The 20,059-nt window shown below is 47.5% G+C and overlaps 1 protein-coding gene across 1 annotated transcript in view; it reads left to right on the forward strand.

Moving 5' to 3' along the window:
* Positions 1 to 20,059, forward strand: part of CLPB (ClpB homolog, mitochondrial AAA ATPase chaperonin) — a 133,564-nt gene that overhangs the window by 104,065 nt on the left and 9,440 nt on the right. The window contains exons 8-11 of the mRNA XM_011377410.2: positions 9,876 to 9,953; positions 11,179 to 11,234; positions 16,119 to 16,163; positions 16,527 to 16,688. Coding sequence (XP_011375712.1) covers positions 9,876 to 9,953; positions 11,179 to 11,234; positions 16,119 to 16,163; positions 16,527 to 16,688 — 341 coding nt within the window. The remainder of the gene's footprint in view (positions 1 to 9,875; positions 9,954 to 11,178; positions 11,235 to 16,118; positions 16,164 to 16,526; positions 16,689 to 20,059) is intronic.

A 20,059-nucleotide genomic window follows, 5' to 3' on the forward strand; every position in this document is an offset into this window, starting at 1 on the left:
CCTGTGTTTTATCCCCTGGGGGGAATAGAATGAAATCAGGGTCTTACTGCGCCCTGCACTCTCGATCCACCTGTACTCTCTCCCCATAGTTCCAGGAGAAGCAGCGGAAGCGTGAGGCAGAGGAGCGGCGCCGCTTTCCACTGGAGCAGCGGCTGAAGGAACACATCATTGGCCAGGAGAGCGCCATCGCCACAGTGGGTGCAGGTGAGTATGTAAGATACTAGCCAGCGCCAAAAAGGGCAGGGGTAGCTCATGGTCTGCTGCAATGACGTGTATATCTTGCTGTTACCATACTGTGAAGAGGTGGCTAATAACACTACTATTTAACATTTGTTGAGTATTGTCTATGTGCTAAGCATCATGATAAGTAAGCTCTTTGTGTATGTTATGTAATTTAATCCTTCCAGCAGTCTTGTGAGGTTGGTACCATTAAATTCCCATTTTACAGATGAGGAAGCTGAGACACAGAGCACTTAAATAATTGCTCAAGGCTGCTTCTCCTATGCTTATAATTTAACTCTGACCTTCATCTAGTCCACTGCCCCATGCACCCTCCCCCCTTTTCAGGTGGGGAAACAGATCCAGAAAGGAATGGAAGCTTATTCATCACTAGTACTGTAGCAGCTGAGCCAGAACTAGAACTTCTGTATTCTGCCACTGACTCAGTTTTAGGTAAAACATCCTGAACAAGTCTTGAGTGCCTTCTTCTTCACCTCGGAAGCTCTTATGTTCCATACTTTGACCCCAGAGTGCCAGGCTAACTGCTGATGTAATCCCTAATCTAATGGCCCTACTGCCCTTGCCAACCCCACTGGAGAAAAATGTAAAACTTGAGTTCTGCTCAAGATGGTGGCCTCACCGTTGTTCGCTAATTCAAGTGCATGACTCCCTGAGGGTGACCTCAGACAGATCTAGCAAGGGCAGAGGAACCCATACCTATCTTAGACAAGGTGGTAACCCCCAAGGCAGTGGTTCTCCTTGGGGAGATTAGCATCATCAGCATCCCCTGGGATCTTGTCAGAAATGCAGATCTCAGGCCTCACCCCAGACCTATGGAATAAGAAACCAGAGGGTGAGGCCCAGCAATCCATGTTTTAATAGGCCCTGCGGGCAATTCTGATGCTCAGCTCAATTTTTAAAATCTCTGCTCTGCAGTATCTCCCACTCACATGTTGCTTACCTCTTTTCTCTAAGTATCTAGTCCCACCAGATGCAGTCCAGTGACTGCCAAGGACAGCACCAAATTCTGCTCACTGATAAAGGAGACGTCCAGCTAAAATTGTGGTGCCCCTTTGGGATATTCTGGGGTGGAATTGTCAGCCCTAGGAAACCAATTAGAGAAGTAATTGAAAAATGAAGGTGGTCGCCCCTGTGACACACTGAGCCCAGCCTGAACTCCATCATCCTTACATACACCAGTGGGACTCATGTGGCAGTTGTGAGCTTCTCATCAGGGGCCTGACCTCATCAACAGAGCTGCCTCACTAGCTAGAGGTCAGAAGGGTGCCTGCAGGCACATACAGGAGCCAGGGAACACTTTTTTAAATATACAAGCCCCACTACTCAGGCCCAAACCACACCAAGCTGCCCTTTTGGGTCTAGATACAGACATCTACCCTCGGTCACCATCTTGGAGATGGCAACCCCCCACTTTGCCAAGGTCATGTGTGAAGTGGACGGATGAAGACTTTGGGAGCTCTCAGGGGTTGAACAGAGAAGTAGCCGCCCATAGAAGAGATAGATTACCTGGGCAGAGATCTAAGAAAGCATCTTCTGCTGGAGTCTCCTGTCCATTTGGGCCAAAACCACAGCTGCCATCAAGTGTTCTTCCTCTACTTCTTACATGGCCCTTTTTCAGCAAGCTGTGTGCTCCTCTGACCTCCTGCTTCTAACCAGCTTCTTAAGCCCGTATGATATGACACTTCCAGAAATAGGAGTTGGGAGAGAGGGAGGAGGACAATGACATGGAAAGAATTCAACCAGCCTGGGCTCAAATAGCAGGTCAGCATTTAACAAGCTGTATATCTCAGGCTAGTCACTTAGCTTCTTTGAGCATCAGTTTCCTCACCTGTGTACTGGGGAGCTAGATCCAGACTGTCTGACTACAAAGCAGTGGTCCCCATCCTTTTCGGCACCAGGGACTAGAGCTCTTAATGAGAATCTAATGCCTGATGATCTGAGGTGGAGCTGAGGCAGTAAGACTAGAGCGGGGGAGTGGCTGCAAATATAGTTGAAGCTTCAATAGCTTGCCTGCTGCTCACCTCCTGCTGTGTGGCCCAATTTCTAACAGGCCACGGACTGTCCGTGGCCTGGGGGTTGAGGACCCCTGCTATAAAGCACATGTTCTTTCCAGTGTTTGCTAGACACCACTGAATAAAACCTAGTCCCTGTCCTTAAGATGTTTACCATCTAGGTTGGATACTGTGCTCTTTAGGTCGGGCTCACAGCTATTTCCTTCAAGCTGGGGCTGATCCTTAGACCCAGCCCCGGGCTGGCCTCTTCCCCCTACCAATCTCTGCTGCCCCACCCACCTCTCTCTCTTTGCCATTGGCCCAGAGCAGGAGTAGATGGTTCAGCAACCCACCTCTCAGGAGCTGTCACAATATCTACCCAGAGTGCTTTGTTCTACCCAAAGCTCCATTCTGTCACCTAAATTCTGCCTCAGATCAGGAAGACCCTGCTCCTTGTCCTGTGGTATGTAGGTTGACCCTGCTGTTGCTCCAGTGGCCCCAGAGAAGACAGACTGTTGGGGCCTGGGCTGTGGAGTTGTTGCATTATCACCTTCATTGGTAAGGTGGTAACTGTGTGCCTGCTTTACTAGAAGCTCTGCAGCTAGAGATCACATTGATAATGGTCTGATAATGTTCAGCTACCTGCCCAGGTAATGCCTGAGGCACTCTCTGGGTCACAATTTGTAGTAGGCAAGCAGCAGCCAGTGCCTCAGGACCTCAAGACTGAAGCGGATGCAAGAGAAGAAGGCAAATCTAGAGTGTAGGCTGGGCCTCCCTGGGTCCTCCAGGATAGTTTCAGATGTGTGTTAGGTACTTGGCTGGGTAGAGCCTGGCACCCCAGGGGTACCATGAGGATGGGCAGCCAGAGAAGTGCCGCAGAATGAATTGATTTGATAAATGGCCATTTATTACCCTCTCGAATTGGCTGAAACCAATTTCGGTCACATCAACCCCTGGTAAGTGCTGGGATATTGATTTGTGCAAAGTAATACAGTGAATTTATCAGTGTGATCCCCAGCTGCAGGGCTTCTAGCAAGGCTGGCGCACAGTTACCGCCTTACAAATGGAGGCGATAACGCACCAACCCCACAGCCCAGGCCTCAAGGCCTTTCTGGTCTTCTAGGGTTACTGGAGCCAAAGTAGAGCCAACCTACATACCACAAGCCAGATTCTTGGCATTGGAAGTGAGGCTTTCCTTCGAGAATCTGAAGCTGTTTTTTGTCATGGGGTGGAGGAGGTTGTCTGCCCTGTTGGGCAGACCTCCTAGGAGCTCAGAGCCTCTGTGCCCCACCATCCTCCTCAGAGGATGTACCTATTCAGTACATTCAGCACTAGACTCGGCCCCTCTCCCCCAACCTGCCTACCCACTGTGTTCCTTTCTCAGTAAAGGCATGACCATTCACTGTCTAAACAGAAACTTAGATGTTTCCTTAGCCCTTCCCTCCCCGCTCTCCTTTTTCAGCCCATCAAGTATCAAGTTCTACCATTCTCCCTCTTAAAAGCTTAGGCCCTCAGCATCTCCCATCTGAACCACACGGTAGCCTCCTCACTAGTCTCCCTGCCTCCTTTCCCTTCACTATAATCACTTCCCCCCACCTGGAGTGAGCTTTGTAAAATGTAAAAATTCCCCTTTTAAAATCCCTGAGTGGCCCTCGCTGCCCTAGCCCAGCACACAAGGCCCAACCCTGCTGCCCCCCGCTTTGTATTTCACTCACCAACGACACCATGACACCACCAGCCACACCAGCTGCTTCTGATTCCCTGCACATGCTGTGTCGATCTCCTGCCTGCATTTGCTGATGCTGCCCTCTGCATGGAATTCCTTTTCTCTAGCCCTTTCCGCACCTCAGCTCTGCCTGTCTCCCCCATTCTGGCTGGCTTTTACTTCGCCTAACTCCATTCAGGAGCAATAGACTATAGACTTCTGAGGGCAGAGATCATGACTGAATTGTTTTTGTTTTGTTTTTCCAGTTCCTGGCACAGCACTCTGCTCAAAGTAGATGCTTAGTGCAGTTTGCTGAATTAATTTGATATGGCCCCTTGTCTGTCTCTGTGATGTGCTCTGAGGAAAGAAGATGTGCTCTAAGCCTGCTCTCTAGTAGTTTACAAGCATCCAGGGAATGTGACAGTAGCAAAATACTTCGTTACAACACCCATACTACTTGACTTTTGACCCCTTGGGTGGACAGGCCATTCCCCAGACCTGCTCTGCAAAGCCTCCTCTGGGCAGCAGGTCACCCTGCACATCTGGAAGCTTCCCTGTGTCTCCCTCTCACTACCACCCATCATGCCTGGTCCCGTTTGACTCTGAAGCCCATGAACTCCCTCAGAGAAGATCTACCACCTCAACTGCACCTCCATGCCAGTGTTAGGCCCAAATCCAGAATCTCGGCATCAGCCATGTGGCACACAGCAGGAGTTCCATCCTATCTTGTGCTTCACTTCCCTCTTCAACTAAGCTTCTCAAGCCCTGTGCCTTTCTGGACCTTCCCTCGGAGTCCTATTTCCAATCTGAGAAATACATTAGATCACTTGTGAATTGTGGAGTGGCAGCGATTAATTTAGAAACTGCTTGTAGTTCCACCTCCACACTTTACCACTTTGGGCGTCTCCCCTGCGCCCTGCTGGTCTCGCTGCCTGAACTGCCCTGCCCTTCCACTGGCCTGCTGAGACATTCAAGACCCAGGCCTTCTCCAGGAAGCCTTCTTTGGCCCTCCACCTGGATAGAGAGCCCTTTCTCTAGACTTCCCATGGACACTTTTTGTCACTGCGCTTACCACAGAGCATCGATTTGTGTCTTAGGTCAGGAATTAACTCTCATTTAGCCGTTTCCCCAGGGATGGGCACATAAGTGTGTAAAAGGTTATTGAACTCCAGTGAACAAAATCTGAGCCCATCTTGACACTCCACCTCTCCTCAATGCAGATTCTCATCTCAGCCTCTTTCTAGAAGTGTCACTCTTCCCTCCAGTGATGCCTGCTTGCAGTGTGTATGCACACGCAATGAATGAGCTCAGCAAGAGCTTCTCTTTGCATTTTTAATATATTAACCACTCAATAGCAATAGTTTGCCTTTAGAAAGACTAATCCTAAAGGAGCGAGAACCCAAGGCCCCAGTATTCACTCAGTCAGCAGGCACTTCATGAGCTCTTGCTATACTCCTTGAACCTACAAGCTGTAGACAGGAAATTGCTAATAGACATTCAGGTGACTGTCAATCATGAGAGTCCCTCTGAAGGACTCTCATGGTCCTTCGGGGGAACAAATATGTTCCAGGTTAGGTTAAAAAAATCTCCCACACTAGATCATTAGAACTTATCAGGAAGGATGAGCCAGCCCACTCAGACTGCCCCAGAATTTTGAGCTAACGGAGGCAAAGGCCTAGGATGGAAAGCGTTGGTAGTTCTTTTCCCCTCACTTTGGTTTTGCCCACACTGGGTTTTTCTTTCTGGAATGTCCCATTATACCTAGGCTGCCTGACAATCTCCTCCGCATCCTTCAGGCACAAAGGTCAGGCAGACACAAATGACTTTTCCCTACTTTTCCAAGTGCTCCCATCTCATTTGGAGCCCACAGTTTTCATAGCAACGTTTACCTAAAAGGCACAAACTATATTTTAGGCTTCCCGGCACCTGGCGCAGAGCTTATTTGCTGAACAAATGAATAAGCCCCTTGGAGAGAGGTTAAAAAGAGAGTGGAAGCCTTATTCACCTAAGGGTAGTAGTAACCACTTAGAGCCTAGGAGACTCCTAGGTCCAAGCCTCAGTCGTCTTCTCTGTAAAATGAGAGTTGAAGTATCTGTTCTTTCCCTCTTGTGATTCTAGAAAGACCAAGAATTAATTCATTTAGTCAGCAAGCATTATATATTATTGGGCTACTCCCAAGGGTCCCTCAGGATACACAGTCAGATTGGGGCACACCCTCTTGCTGGATATGAAGGCACAGGTAGATGAAACCCCTTACACCGCCCCTCTCTGAACCTCAGTCTCCTCTTCTGTAAAATGGAGATAATGCCTACTTCTCAAGATTATTATAAAGATGAATGAGTTATCTATAAAGTACCAAAGCTGATGGCTGCTGCCATTGCTGCCACGATGACTGCCATTATTTTTACTCTTATTATTCCACTTCTTGCAACTTACAGAATGCTTTTATAACCAATAACTCATTTAATCTTCTTGTGGGGCTGACTTAGCATGTATCATATTCCCATTTTATAGATGAGGAAACCAAGGCTCTAAAGGAATAAGTGTTTTACTCAATCAGCTAGTAAGTGGCAGAGCCAGGGCTCTAAACTAGATCCTGTAACTCCTGCCCTCCCCAGCCTACCACCTCATAGATGAACATGGACCAAAGAATACAGACTCCCAGGAGTAATGGGGCTGATGTGAGGTAGTAGAGTTCATCAAAAAGAGTTGTTGCAGGTGAGTTTTAAGATGGTCTGGTAGTAATAGACATGTCTCTGGTAAGGGGAAGAACCCACAAAGAGGCACTGTTACTGGCCCTACATGTGGAGAGGCAGCCAAGCCTGCTTAGAGCTTATAGGGATGAAACCAGCCAGTGAAGGAGACCCTGGCACCATCTCGATAGAGCTCAAAGAGCAGAGCTCAGTCTGAGGCACTGTGTTGAATGGCTGCTTGAGCCAGATAATTTTCCAGGTGAGGCAAGGATATGAGGAGGTACTGCAGCTGCAGCAAGCTGATTCCTTTCCCTCAACTCCTAATTCAGGGTCAAGAGCCAGCCAGAGCTGGGGGTAAAGCCCAGGGTCTTCATTTATTTACCTCTGAACCTTGAGCAGGTTACCTAACTTCTATGTACATACTTCCTCATCTGTAGAGTGGGAATCAAGTTCCCTGCCTACCTCATAGGTTCATAAATCGACTCAAATGAAGTTATGTCTGTGGACATTCTTTAGAGACTACAGAGGACATTCTTTAGTGCTAACAGAGTAAGATGCTGCCTTTGCTGGTCCACAGTGAGAGCACTGGTACCAATGACCACATCCCACATGGGCCCATCCAGGTCTCTGTCTGTCCCAGCCTCTGCCCTGGCTTGACAGGACCCTCAAGGATCCCAGCCTTGGTCCTCAGCCACTCTGCCAACCACAACCCCTGGGGTCCGCCTTCCCCAGTCCTTCCTAGCTGCTTCTATTTTTCATTCTGTCGGACTCCATCTGCTTGGCTGTTTCTCTCTTCAGATATTATTAGAAATATCCAGAGCTGTAATTGTTTAATGGTTGGCTTTCACCTGTTTCACAAGAGCCCTAGATCAAGCCCACCCCAGACTCATGCCCTGGGTCTGGCAGAATTGACCAGGGACAGCTGTGCAGTAGGGTCTGCCTGGCATTATAAAGAGCTCTCTCCCAGGTACATTATTAGAAAAGAAAGGTGGAAAAGATGGCCCCAGGAATAATCCAATTCCACATTCTCCATGTGTGTTTGAACTGCATCGCCTAGCAGTGTGCAGCTCTCAGTGGGCTGGGAAGCTTTCCTGAAAGAGAAGTCCAGATCAGAACCTCAGGTACATGACACCTGGGGACACCTGGGGAACTTCCCTCCAGGCCACCTAAGTGATACCGGGTCACTTCTGCCTCCCCAGATATCCCAGAAACCTCAATTCAGTCAACTTTTGAAATAATTTGACTCCTTTCAGATGATCCCTCTCTCACCACCACCCCAGTATACATCTACATGTAGTGTTCTCAAAAGTCTAGCCTTTGCCATTTTATAATTAATATTTCCACCCCCCAGCTACCCCTCCCCTGGGTTCTTGTTTCTCTCAGAACACTGGAGACTTCCTCTCAGCCAGACTTGGACTTCTCCCCTTCATTCCCAGGCTTCAGGTACCTGTAAGGCCTATGGGTTCTCTATAGCGCCAGGCCTTCCAGAGGACTGGGCCAGTTAGTTTAGAGACACCTGGGACCTAGCCCAGGGGAGAAGTGGGACTGAGTGTTTTCTCAGGCCCCTCTCAGTATTCTCTGGGAGCATCTCCCAGGCAAGCATAGTGTCTAGTCTGATGTTCATGAGGTGGCGCAGTTTCCGTCTGTTTCTGTAAGGCCAGAACTAGAAAGTACTTACGGTAGCCATAATAGAGATCGAGGTGAGAAAGACCACGACATGGACCTGAACTCTTAGGACAGGTGTTCAAGACCTTCATAATCTGATCCCACCCACCACTGCTTATGTGCATTCTTATCTCTCACTTCTGTCATACTGGCCACCTTTACCTCTTCAGATCCTGCCCAGGCTCCGTGATCCATCATCAGTCCCTCTTCTTCCAAAAAGCCTTCCTTGACCTCTGCACCCTCTTCTTTGAAACCCAACCACATAGATCGTACTACACAGTATAACATTTAGGATCTTCTCACCTCAGTACTGGCAGACATTGTTTTCTGACATATATCCCTTTGCTAATCTTCCCCTAACATTCTGGGGACCAGACCATACATGCTATTCCATCTGCAAACCGACCGTGACATTGAACAGCACTCTGTCCTTCTCCTGCTTCTGACTGCCAGGTTACCATTAATGCAACCCAAATCAATACTTACTTTTTTTAAGCAGCCATATGTGACAGAAAAAGAAGACTGGTTTAGAGGGAAAGCGACGCTACCATCTCTACCAGTCAACTAGTAATCTAGTATGTGACTTCAAGTCTGTTTCTCTCTTGCCTCAGTTTCCTGTTCAGTATAATGGAGCTGAGAATAGTGCTTTCCTCTCAGAGTTTTTGTATAGGTCTTAAGTAATAAAATGGTAGTGATTTTTCCAACTGTGTCTAGCAGATAGCATGTTCAATAAATGGTTCATCTTCTGATGGTTCTGCCTCATTCTGCCTCCTGCTGTTATACTTGAGTGATGCTTCTGAGTCTGATTCTCTCACTCTGTAGTTGGGCATGTAATTTCTTCACTTCGAATGCACAGCCTTTGATTAGGTACTTCCACCTGAAGAGGAGAGGTCTCGTTTTGTTCTAGCAGAGCTGCACCCCCAAGGAACCTGGTTAAGATTTATCCTGCTCCCAACACCTCTGTCTACCCCAGCCCCCAAAGGCTGTGTTTAGTAGAGGTGCTAACCAAGTGGCTCACCCTTCTATGTCCTGAGCTCCATACCACCCTTGACTGGCTTCCAGAAAGTGTGCTTGACTGTATTTCCAGACAGCAGACCAGACCTTGGTTTCCCCAAGTAGGAGAGTCCAGCGCTCACACCCCAGATCCCCAGGGGTCTGCCATGGGCTTCTGCCTCTCCCATTTTCATAGGAGGTAGGCTCAGCCTCTCACCAGTGGTAAGTAGATGGGTAACCAGCGAGAGCTAAAGTTCCTCTTGAATTCTCCCTCAACAACCCCCACCCGCTTCACCTCCATTCACCATCCACCCGCCTTTCAGTTTCCCTGGCAACACTGAGTGCTCATCCTGGAAAACTTTATCCGAAATCTGCTCTGGGCAGCTTTCCAAATCCATGCTAACTTGATTAGGTATCTCTAGGGGCCTTGCCAGCTAATCAGATTAGGCAGCACTAATGGTAGTGAGGACTTTGAGTGGGCGCAGAGCAGTAAAACATATTGTATACTTAGTGATAATTATCCTGCCTTTTGTGTCATTGATTTATCTGCCTCCCTCCCTGTCCCCTGTCTTGTGTGTTTGGCCATAGCGATCCGGAGGAAGGAGAATGGCTGGTACGATGAAGAACACCCTCTGGTCTTCCTCTTCTTGGGATCATCTGGAATAGGTAATGGGAACAGATCAGCCAGTAGGAAAGAAGAGATGGGGGAGCCCCAGCTGCTATGGCCAGGGTCAGGCCACCCACCTCTAGTTCAACTCCAGCTCCCAATACAACTGCCTCCAAATTACAGAGTCAGCAAGGGGATCATCTGTCACATTAGGCATAGCTGGAAGTATGCCCCTCCCCTGGAAGCTGGGATACAGGGCCTAATTCACCTGGTGGGCCAGGCCCTTTGGAGCCTGTACCCCTGCTCCAGCCATACTGCATCCCCCAAGGCTGCCCTTTGGGTACAACTGAACCACCTCCACTGCCCAGCACATCAGCCTTATTCAGTACAGCCTGTAACATAACCCACTAGGAAGCTAAAGAAAGCCCCTGATGGCCAGCACAGTGCTAGGTGCATAACAAAATTGGTTGCAGTAAATTGAGTTGGGTATTTTTCTGGCCAGTTGGACTGGATTATCTGAGGCATTCTTACCCCCTTGCTCTCTACCCTCACAGACCACACACACACCTCTACCACTACCTCCCACCGTTGTCTTGATGAGGAATTTCATGCATTTGGTTGCTTCCTCTTCCCTTCTCAGCACTTTTATGAGCTTAGCTCTCCCTCAGATACAGGGTCCAAAAAGATTAACACCACCTCACCATGATACTGTAGAACTTGACTTCCTATACTGGACAGTAACTTCCAAAGGCTTGACCAGCATACCAAATAGTCCTTCAGAGCCACCACTCTGATGTTGTCATTCCTCTTTATGTTACAAAGAAAGGCTTTGAAGCCAAGGAAAGGTGCCCTCCCTACCTCTGATTGAGCTATGACTCCAGGTATGGCTGGGTAACAAGATCATGGGTGTCTAGAGAGATACAGTGCAGTGAGCCAGGAAGTCAGGGTGCTCTTAGGAGAGGCAAGGTCTATGCTGGGCTTCAAAGGACAAGTTGGCTCTGGATTATAAGAGTCAACCTCCTAATCTTAGGATGCTGCTATAGAGAAAAAAACCTCAATCCCATCTACAGAAAAAAATCAAGATGCAGTGCAGACTTTGATTCTGTCCCAGCTTTACCCTTAATTACCTTGGTGACTTTGAGAGAGTCACTGACCTTCTCCAGGCCTCAACATTCCCATCCATAAAATATATTATTTTCAGTGTCCATGCATTTCTAACGTTCTTTCATTCCAGGAGATAGTCATCCGGTTCTAACCTAATTTCTCTCCCTTCTCTCGTACTAGGAAAAACAGAATTGGCCAAACAGACAGCCAAGTATATGCACAAAGATGCCAAAAAGGTAAGAACTGGGGCCTAGGCCTGATCTGCAGGCCAAGGAGACCTTGCCACTCCTGCTAGACCAAAAACTCTAGGCTCCCTGAATCTGGCAATAGCCAGTCAAAAAGATGGGCTTTAGCCCAGGAGTAGTAGGCTCAGCTCTGGCCCCAACTTGACCACCAATTGCTCCAGGAATTTGGGCAAGTTATCCAACCTCTTTGTACCTCAGTTTCTTCATTTATGAAATAAGAAGAATATTCTTTGCCCTGTTTGACTCTTGGGGTACTTGGGAGAGCCCAGTGAGATTCATCCATACAACATTTTCAAACATCTACTCTGTGTCAGGTATTATACTAATTCCTGATAATACAGTATTTATTGTGACACTCTCCCTACCCTGAGAAACTCAGTCTGGAGAGGGAGACAGCTTTAGAAACATACTATTACTATTCAGTGCCATCAAGGCCATGTTAGAAGGAGTCTTGGGGCCTGTAAGAGAAAACAAGGAGGAACAAGAAGATGCCCTTTTGCTTCTCTCCATCCCACATGAGCTTTTAAACAGGATTTTTTATGTCTAAGCTCTGTGGGGCGGTCACAATCCCATTTCCCCCATGACTCGAAGCCCTGACCCTCCATAGGAGAGGGCTGTCCTCATCCCTTATTTGTTCTGACTCTGGCTTAGTTTGACTTTCTAGGCAGTGCTTTCATGCAGAGAGAAATGTCAGAGAGAGCAGTCCTTGGAGACTGCAGAAACATTTCAACAAAGGCCAAACATTCTTCTTTCTACCAGCCTTCCCATTGTGGAAGCTAAGGTCCCCTTGTCCATCACCAGAGCCACAACTCCAGATGCCCTTGCCTCATTTCTCTGGAAAGCCTCCCTACCTGAGGCACTGAGGATTTGCTCAGGTCTCTGCCAGCCAAACTGCCCCAGCAGCAGAGCCCTATGTACCTCATGTCCTGCTTCTGACCTAGCTGCCTGCCCCTTTGCCACCTTCCTGAGGTCCTGGCAGCCACAAAAAACAAGATATCTCAGGCTGTGTCCTCCTGAGCCACATCTATGGCCTCCTTCTGCTTAATAACTAGCTGAAGTCTCCTGAGCCTCCCTGGCTCTGCCAGCTATGCTTTGCCTCAACCAAACCCAGAGCAGACCCACCTGACAGGCAGGCAGGCAAAAAGCAGCTTATGACATGCTTATGTGCTCCAACCAAAATAACATTTTTAAGACAATGCATCAGGTTGGCAGCGATTGAAACAATTAGCACTCTGGAAAGGGCCATAAACTAGCAAGACTATTAGGGAAGATGCAGTTACGGGCAGGAACCACCTGATTAGGGATGAAGAATTCTGAGCATTTTAATTTTAATACTGTCAGAAAGGTTAATATTTAATTACAAATTATAATCTCCTTATCCAAGCTGTCTTAATATGTCTTCATACACAGTGGAAGTAGAAAAATTATCTGTTGACTTGCTAGTGTAGAAAGGAGAGGGGGCTTATTAAAAGATTGATGATGCAAGTCATTTTTCAATTGAAGCATATATTTAGTTGGAGGCACATTTATACCAGTATAGGGTGTCCTGATGGCATCTTTCAATACATGCCTCACCTAGGAGAAGGACGTAACACCATCACCCTTTGAAGGCAGTGGGTTGGGTGGTCCAGGTTCTGGAGCCAGTCATTCCTTGCACTGGTTCCATTTCTACTTTCTACTAGGCCTAGGCAGGTTGCTTTACCCCTCCACATTTCAACTCAGCTCTCTTGTCTCAAAGTGAAGCTATACAGCCCTGTATCTAAGATAGTCATGAGCATCAAGTGAGATAATATGAATCCCAGCTCGCTCAGGCTCTAGCACGCAGTAAGTGCCTGCTCCCTTGTCTCGTGTTTATTCATCACTGCGTACTTTCCTCAGCAGTACCCCATTGACTGTCTTATTCGATCCTATGAGGAAAATATCATAGATACTAAATCGGACCCACTTTTCAGATGAGAAAACTAACCCTACAGCATGAAGGGGCCTTCCAAGGTCACTTGTATGGCGAAGAAGTAAAATCAGAATCCAGTCTCAACTCTTCTCTGAATATTATTGTTCTCAGGTGCAATAAGAGGCTAGATTGTAAACTTGTCAATTTGTCCCCATGTCACATAGGGAGATGAGAGGCATGAGAAGCCCAATATAACCACGCATGTATGATTTTTAAATCATAGGTAGTGCTTCTACAGAATTCCTACCTGTATCAGCACTGTGGGCCAGCTCATTATAGAATATGTGTTTAGCATAGATGTTTTCTGGCCATGTAACAGGCATGTTTGAGACCTGCCTTCAAAATCCAAAAGTACTAGACTATAAGCTATCTAACCAAGATATCTGACGCTGCCAGGACCTATGGAGTGATGTGTAGGAAGTGTTGTGTACAGGTCCCAGTGGAATGTAGAGCTGACTAAAATGAAATGAGCATTGGCCTGGGAGTCGGTGACTTGGATTCGCGTTCTGGCTCTCTGATCCTTAGTTGCGTCATTTGTAAAGAGGCACTATATCTCTGGACCTGGCTCTCTCACAAGGCATTGTATGCACATTTTTATAATTTCTTTATCAGATCTGTGTGCTTATTTTTTTTTCTCTTAATAGCCTCTACTATTCCTCCCAAATTGAGCAGCTTTATTAACTTCCATTATTAGGGTTAATAATCCTCGAGAAAGAACCTTAATGGTATTCTGCGATCTCATCCTGATATAGGGTGGTGGAGCCCTAAAGACTTGCGGTTATAGAGGCATTATTATAACAAAGAGATCAGAGCAAGGATCTGAGTCTAACTGCCTAGGTCCAAATCCCAACTCTAAACTACTCTGTGGAGGTGGCTGGGATCTCTGCTTATATCAATTTTCTCATCTATAAGATAGGTTCAATAATGGTACCTATCTTATTGGATTATCATTAAGGTTAATGAGATAATGATGTAAAATGCTAAACACCATTCTTGGCACATAATAAGCAATTGATATATGTTAGATATTACGGTCATTATGTTGTCTCACTTCTAGATAACCCTAAGCTAAGATCATATGAATCCAAAATTAATCCAGCCAAGAAAATCAAGCCCTGAGACTTGTTCAAATTTATTTGAACAAGCAGATCAGTAGAACAACTAGGGTAAAAACCCAGATCACTTGATAGTAAGTAAGCCCTAGTCTATACTCCCTGTTTCCTGGGACATTGACTAACATCTGAGCACAAAACTCAGATGGAGACTGCCAAGAGCCCGACTGATTAACAGAACAGGAAATATAAGGCTGTAGAGTATAATGACCAGATTATGAAGTTTAAATGACCTCGGGCAAGTTACTTTAATCTGTGACTTAGTTTTCTCATCCGTTAGGTGGGGATGATTATAGTGCTTACCTCATAGACTTGTACATATTCTAAGCCCTTTATAGTTTGATTAGAACATTGCCAGGTACACAGTAAGCACCCAGTGACCATCAGCTATTACCAGATACCCACCTTGTGGCATTCAGCCCATTGCACCCTCTGGGCAGCACTCCCAGTTTCTCCACGGTCCATCCTTCCTGAAGCCTGTGTTTCTCTTGGCTAAGCTGCCTGGGGCCCTCAGAAGATGCTTGCTGGCTAATGCCCTATGTCTGATAGCAGGGATCACCCCCATGTGACCTTATTGACTTCCCCTAACCCTTTCTCACCTCTTGGAGTAGATCCTTTCCTCAGGCCCCTGGTGAAACTAGGAGAAGAAATAAGGGCCTGTGTTATACAAAAAGAAACTACAGCTCAAAAAGAGGAGCAGCATGCCCAGGGCCACACAGATAGCAAAACTGGAACTGGAAGCCAAGCTCTTGGCTACCAGCCCCGGGCTCTTTCTGCCACCCTGTACCTCAGGTACAGAACAACAGAACAGAGAATAAACTAAAAGTATATCACTGAGTGAATTTCAGATCAGCTAGAATAGGCCTACATTTCAGACATAGCTACCTCCCTCGGGGTCTTGGCTCCCTGTCACCCCCAGCTCTCAGGAAAAGTGTAGTCAGTGAGTGTGCTCTCTCAGATGGAAGCACGTACCAGCAGGAGAGGAGCCTAGGGAGCCCTGGTCTGGGTGGAGCGACAGGGCACTTGTGAATGCCCTTATAACTGCCTAAATCCCTAAATTTTTCACAAAAAGTGGGTACTCTACCTGTGTTGACTCACAAATCCCATACTACCCACTGTTCTCTTCCCTTGGGGCTAATCGTGGTCAGACCTAACACCAGGGAACCACTTCTTTGGAAGCCACCACTAGGCCCACAGTGGGGAGAAAAAGGCTGCAAGCTACATTATGGGTGGATTTTTGATGAGATGAAGAAATCTAAATAAAAAGGTTTATTAATTTAAAAGAAAAGTAAACTAAAACCAAGGGGTATGTGCCCACACAGACTTGCAAAGGTGAGGGCACCTTGGAACTGTCTGGATATTTGTTGCTCCCCTCTATGTCATCCCGATCCACGCTGATTATGACTATGTCCATGGCTGCCCGCCCCACTCAGTGGGTGCTCCTCAAGGACAGAGACCAAGCCTTGTTCACCATTGTAGCTCCAGTGCCCAGCACACACAGATGTTCTCAGGAAATATGGAATAAACGAGAGGGTGGGAGGATGGGTAGATGATATGATAATCAAACTAGTAGAAGCCTGCTTGAAAAAAGAAACATTCTGAGCCAGATTTAGAAGGGCAGGGACTTGACTTGGGTTTGTTAAGGTAGAGAATAGAATCATATAGGGAATGAGTGGATAGAAAAGATGGCAAGTAGCCAGATCTTGGGTTGGTGTGGTCTGAAAGCCTAGGGGATATTTGAGACGCTCTCCTTCTTAACCCCTTCCCTCTGCTTTCATGTTTCCAATTGGACTCTTGCTTGTTTCCACACAGGGCTTCATCAGGCTCGACATGTCTGAGTTCCAGGAGCGTCATGAGGTAAGAGTCCTAGGCGAAGCGTGATTTGGAGGGCTTATCAACATGGCCTGGGTATTTCGATGTGGCTTGTGATTTGGGCCTGAGATAATTCCAGCAGCCTGGATTTGTCCTTTGTGGGTATATGTGTGCAGCAGGGTCACTGATCCGTTTTGCATAGGGTTTGCTCTGAAGAATAAACATAGAGAAGATCTATCTGCTGTCCCATTATGGTAGCGTTCCTGCCACCCTGGGAGACAGCCTGACACTCCTTGTTGAGACAGGCAGTCTTGACAGTGTTTACAAAGTCATCTCCCTGTACATTCCCCATATTGGAAGTTTAAAGCATGGAAAGGCCTTCCTGACATGTTACCTTCCTTCCCCCAGGTGGCCAAGTTTATCGGGTCCCCACCAGGTTATATTGGCCATGAGGAAGGTGGCCAGCTGACCAAGAAGCTAAAGCAGTGTCCCAACGCTGTGGTGCTCTTTGATGAAGTGGACAAGGCTCATCCAGATGTGCTTACTATCATGCTGCAGTTGTTTGATGAGGTGAAAGTCAGCCTGGGCCAGAACAGAGATGGGGACACCTGGAGGTGTGGGGAGCTTTGGATAATAGGAACCAAGGACCCAGAGGTCTGATCATTCCTCAGCTTGCTCTGTGTGTACATTCAGGCCCTTAGTCCATGTGATTTTACCTCCTCTCTGGACCACAGCTCAGTCTGGGCATTTGAGGGAAGACCAGTACTGTCCAAGTGTTGAAATTTCGTCACTGCCCAGGCTACCTTCCAGAGAGACGAAGTGGGACAAAGATGCCAAGAGAGCGAGGGAGACCTGAACTTTTAGTTCTAGCTCTGCTTCATTTCTAGGCATCAGGGATCTCATGTGACAAACAAGGTGTCTAGATCCAAGATAAGCTCGAAGAATCTTTCTGGCTCGTGGAGCCCTTTTCTTCTGAGGAACTCCAGGCTTGTCACAAACGAGACAGTCCCCCCTACTGGTGGAGTGAGTTCTAAATAAGAAGAACCCTCTTTTATCCAACACATTCTGTGTACTAGGCTTATGCTAAAGACTTTACAGATGTTATCACTAATCATCACAATAGCCTGGCAAGGTAGAAATGATCTCATTTTTTACAAATGAAGAAACTAAGGTTCAGAGAGGTTATAAATGACTTGCCCAAGGCCACGGAGCTACTCTGTGGAGGAACCAGGATTGGGCTACAAAATAAATCTGATCCCAGAGCCCCAGTTCTCCCCTCTGTACCACTTCTTCCCTTGAGCTGAGAGGGAAAGCTTATGATCATGGAGGAGTCGACCTCCACCCTTGACAGGAGTCTGCAGAACCAGAATGAGGCTTCTCTTCTGCTCCTAGGCAGGGTATATGTTAGCCAGCATGTGGCCAGATGGAGTCCTGCCCACCTTTTCACTTAGCCCCTCCAGCCCTGGGAAAATAGGAAGGGGTTTTGCTTCCCATGTCACAAGTACACTAAACGAGGTGCAGGAAGGGACTCCCCCTGGACCAAATAGCACACCAGTTACCAAGCCAGGAAGACCCAGAACCAAACGTCCCCATAGCTTCCCACCGCCTTCCCCACCTAGCCCAGCATCCTTGCCCCTGCCCCAGTTTTGTTGCTCTCTTCTTAGCCCTTCAGCTACTCCCTGTTCCTGGGCCCCCCACTGAGGAATGAAAGCCAGTTCTTCTAAAGTCACATATTCAGTTACTCACATCTGTGCTCTGAGACCTCCTGCTCCATTCCAGCCTCTTGATGGAATTCAGATACACAGCTATGCACCAGACTGAAACCTGCCCTTGGGAAGCTGCCTGCCTAGTAAACAGGCAAAAAGGAGATGTGATAATAGTTGACATTTTTGTACTTCATGTGTCAGGCACTGTTCTGAAAAACTTAACATGGACCAACTCCTTTAAGTCTCCCAGCAACCTATGAAGATAGTTATTATTATTGCGTCCATGAATAGATATGGACACAGAAGTAAAGTGAGGTAACTTATTCACCCATGGTCACACAACTGGAAAGAGGGAGTCCAGGTTCGAACCCAAGCATCCAGTTCCAGATCCTGCAGCATTAAATAACTACCATGCAGCTAGGGCCAAAAGAGAGAGGTAGATCTTCAGTAAAACATTCACAAGAAGGAAGAGTCCAACAGCCTGTTTGGCCTCTGACTCCCTAGAGAGGTACCACCGATGGCCTCCTTGGCCCAGAAGGAGGGAAGACAACTGATGACTGACATACAACCGGGCCCACCTGGAAGATGCTTCCACCCCCACGGGGAGACCCTGTTCACTTCTCTCCTGCTGCCGTCACTCCATGACTACCTTTTGGGAGTTGATAATAATTCCTTCCTGTAGCCTCCACAAGCCTACTATAGTTTCTGATGCTTATGCCCTGGGTTCCCTTGACCAAAGCTGCCATCCTAGTTTACTTAGCCAGATTTATGCATATATGCTCCTTGAGGACAGGGATCATGCCTACTCCAACCACTCCCAGAGCCCACAACATCAGGGGAAATGCTTTTTTGACTTAATTCAGTGGTAATTCAGCAAATCTTCCAAAGATGAATAAGTGTTTGCCAGATAAACAGAGCAGAAAAGGGCCGACAGCAGACACCTCATGTGCAGAAGCACAGGGGCATGATGCAGCCTGGTATATTAAGGGAACTATAGCTGTTCAGTACTGCTCAGCTGCACAGGGAAGTGAGAACAGAATGGTGGAGATAAGGTGGGTAAGGTAGACTGGGGCCAGTTAAAATGCCAGGCAAAGGAGCATAGATGTATTTGGTGGATCGTAAGGAGCCTTTAAAGACTTTAAGCAAGAGAAAAACATGGTCAGGTTTTTTCTTTATAAAGGTCCTGTAGGCAACTGTGAGAATGGAAGGAAAAAGAGGGCAGTGAGGAGACTATTGAAAAGTCCAGACTAGAGCCGGAGAAGCCTGCTCTAAAGTAGGGCAGTGGAATGAGAACTAACAGGACATTGGCTGTACAGGGCTCAGTGATTGGATGGAAAGAGAAAGGGAGAGGCCAAGGATGACAAGCAGCAGGATTTCTGGCCTGGGCAACTGGATGGCTGCTGCTGCTATCAGCTGAGGCAGAGTACTCAGGAGGATGAACAACAGATTGGCAAAGAAGGTGAGGAGCTGAGGTTTAGAATTGTTGAAAGGAGAAGCCTAAGAGACAGTCAGATGGCCATATCCAAGAGGCCATTCATCAATTGGAGAGGTCTGGAGCATAGGAAAGTCTGGACTGAAAGTAGAGATTCAGCAATGCTCCAGCACAAAGAGGGTAACGAAAGCCATGGAAAGGGATGATGTCTCTCAACAAGGGAGAGTATAGTGTGCAGAGAAGAAGAGAGCGCTAAAACAGAGCCTTGTGACCTATCCAGAAAGAGTTAAGGGGGGACTTGGCAGAGAGATAGGAGGGAAAGCAGGAGATTGTGGTCCAGTGTGGGGCAGAGCGGGCACGGACAGAACACAGTTCCTGCCTTAGTGTTCAGGAATGAATGAGGGAGGGAGACAGCAAAAAGCAGTTCAGCCCACTGTGGTGAGTGCTGCGCTTGGAGAAGCAGCAAGGGCCAGGAATTGTAAGGGCACCTAATCTAGCCTAGGGGCATGAGAGAAGCCCCGCCATTCCTACCTAGCCAGTTCTCCCAAGCCTGGGCCCAGAAAAGCAAGAGCCCTAATGCGCTCACCAAATCACCAAGCAGGACTAATGCTGGTCACTTCCTGGGTAATCTCAGCCTATAGCACAGGGTCAAAGTCCCAGGAAGAGACGAGACCCCAGGGAGCCCACCCTCCACTCCTCCTTTCAAGGGTAAGAACAGTGGAAAAGCAGCCCCTAGAGCCCTGGAGTGAGCATTCACATCCCACTCAGGATTTCTGCACTCGTCATTGCTGGGAGGTGAGACA

Source organism: Pteropus vampyrus, unplaced genomic scaffold (assembly GCF_000151845.1).
Source record: "Pteropus vampyrus isolate Shadow unplaced genomic scaffold, Pvam_2.0 Scaffold311, whole genome shotgun sequence".
NCBI classification, from domain to species: Eukaryota; Metazoa; Chordata; class Mammalia; order Chiroptera; family Pteropodidae; genus Pteropus; species Pteropus vampyrus.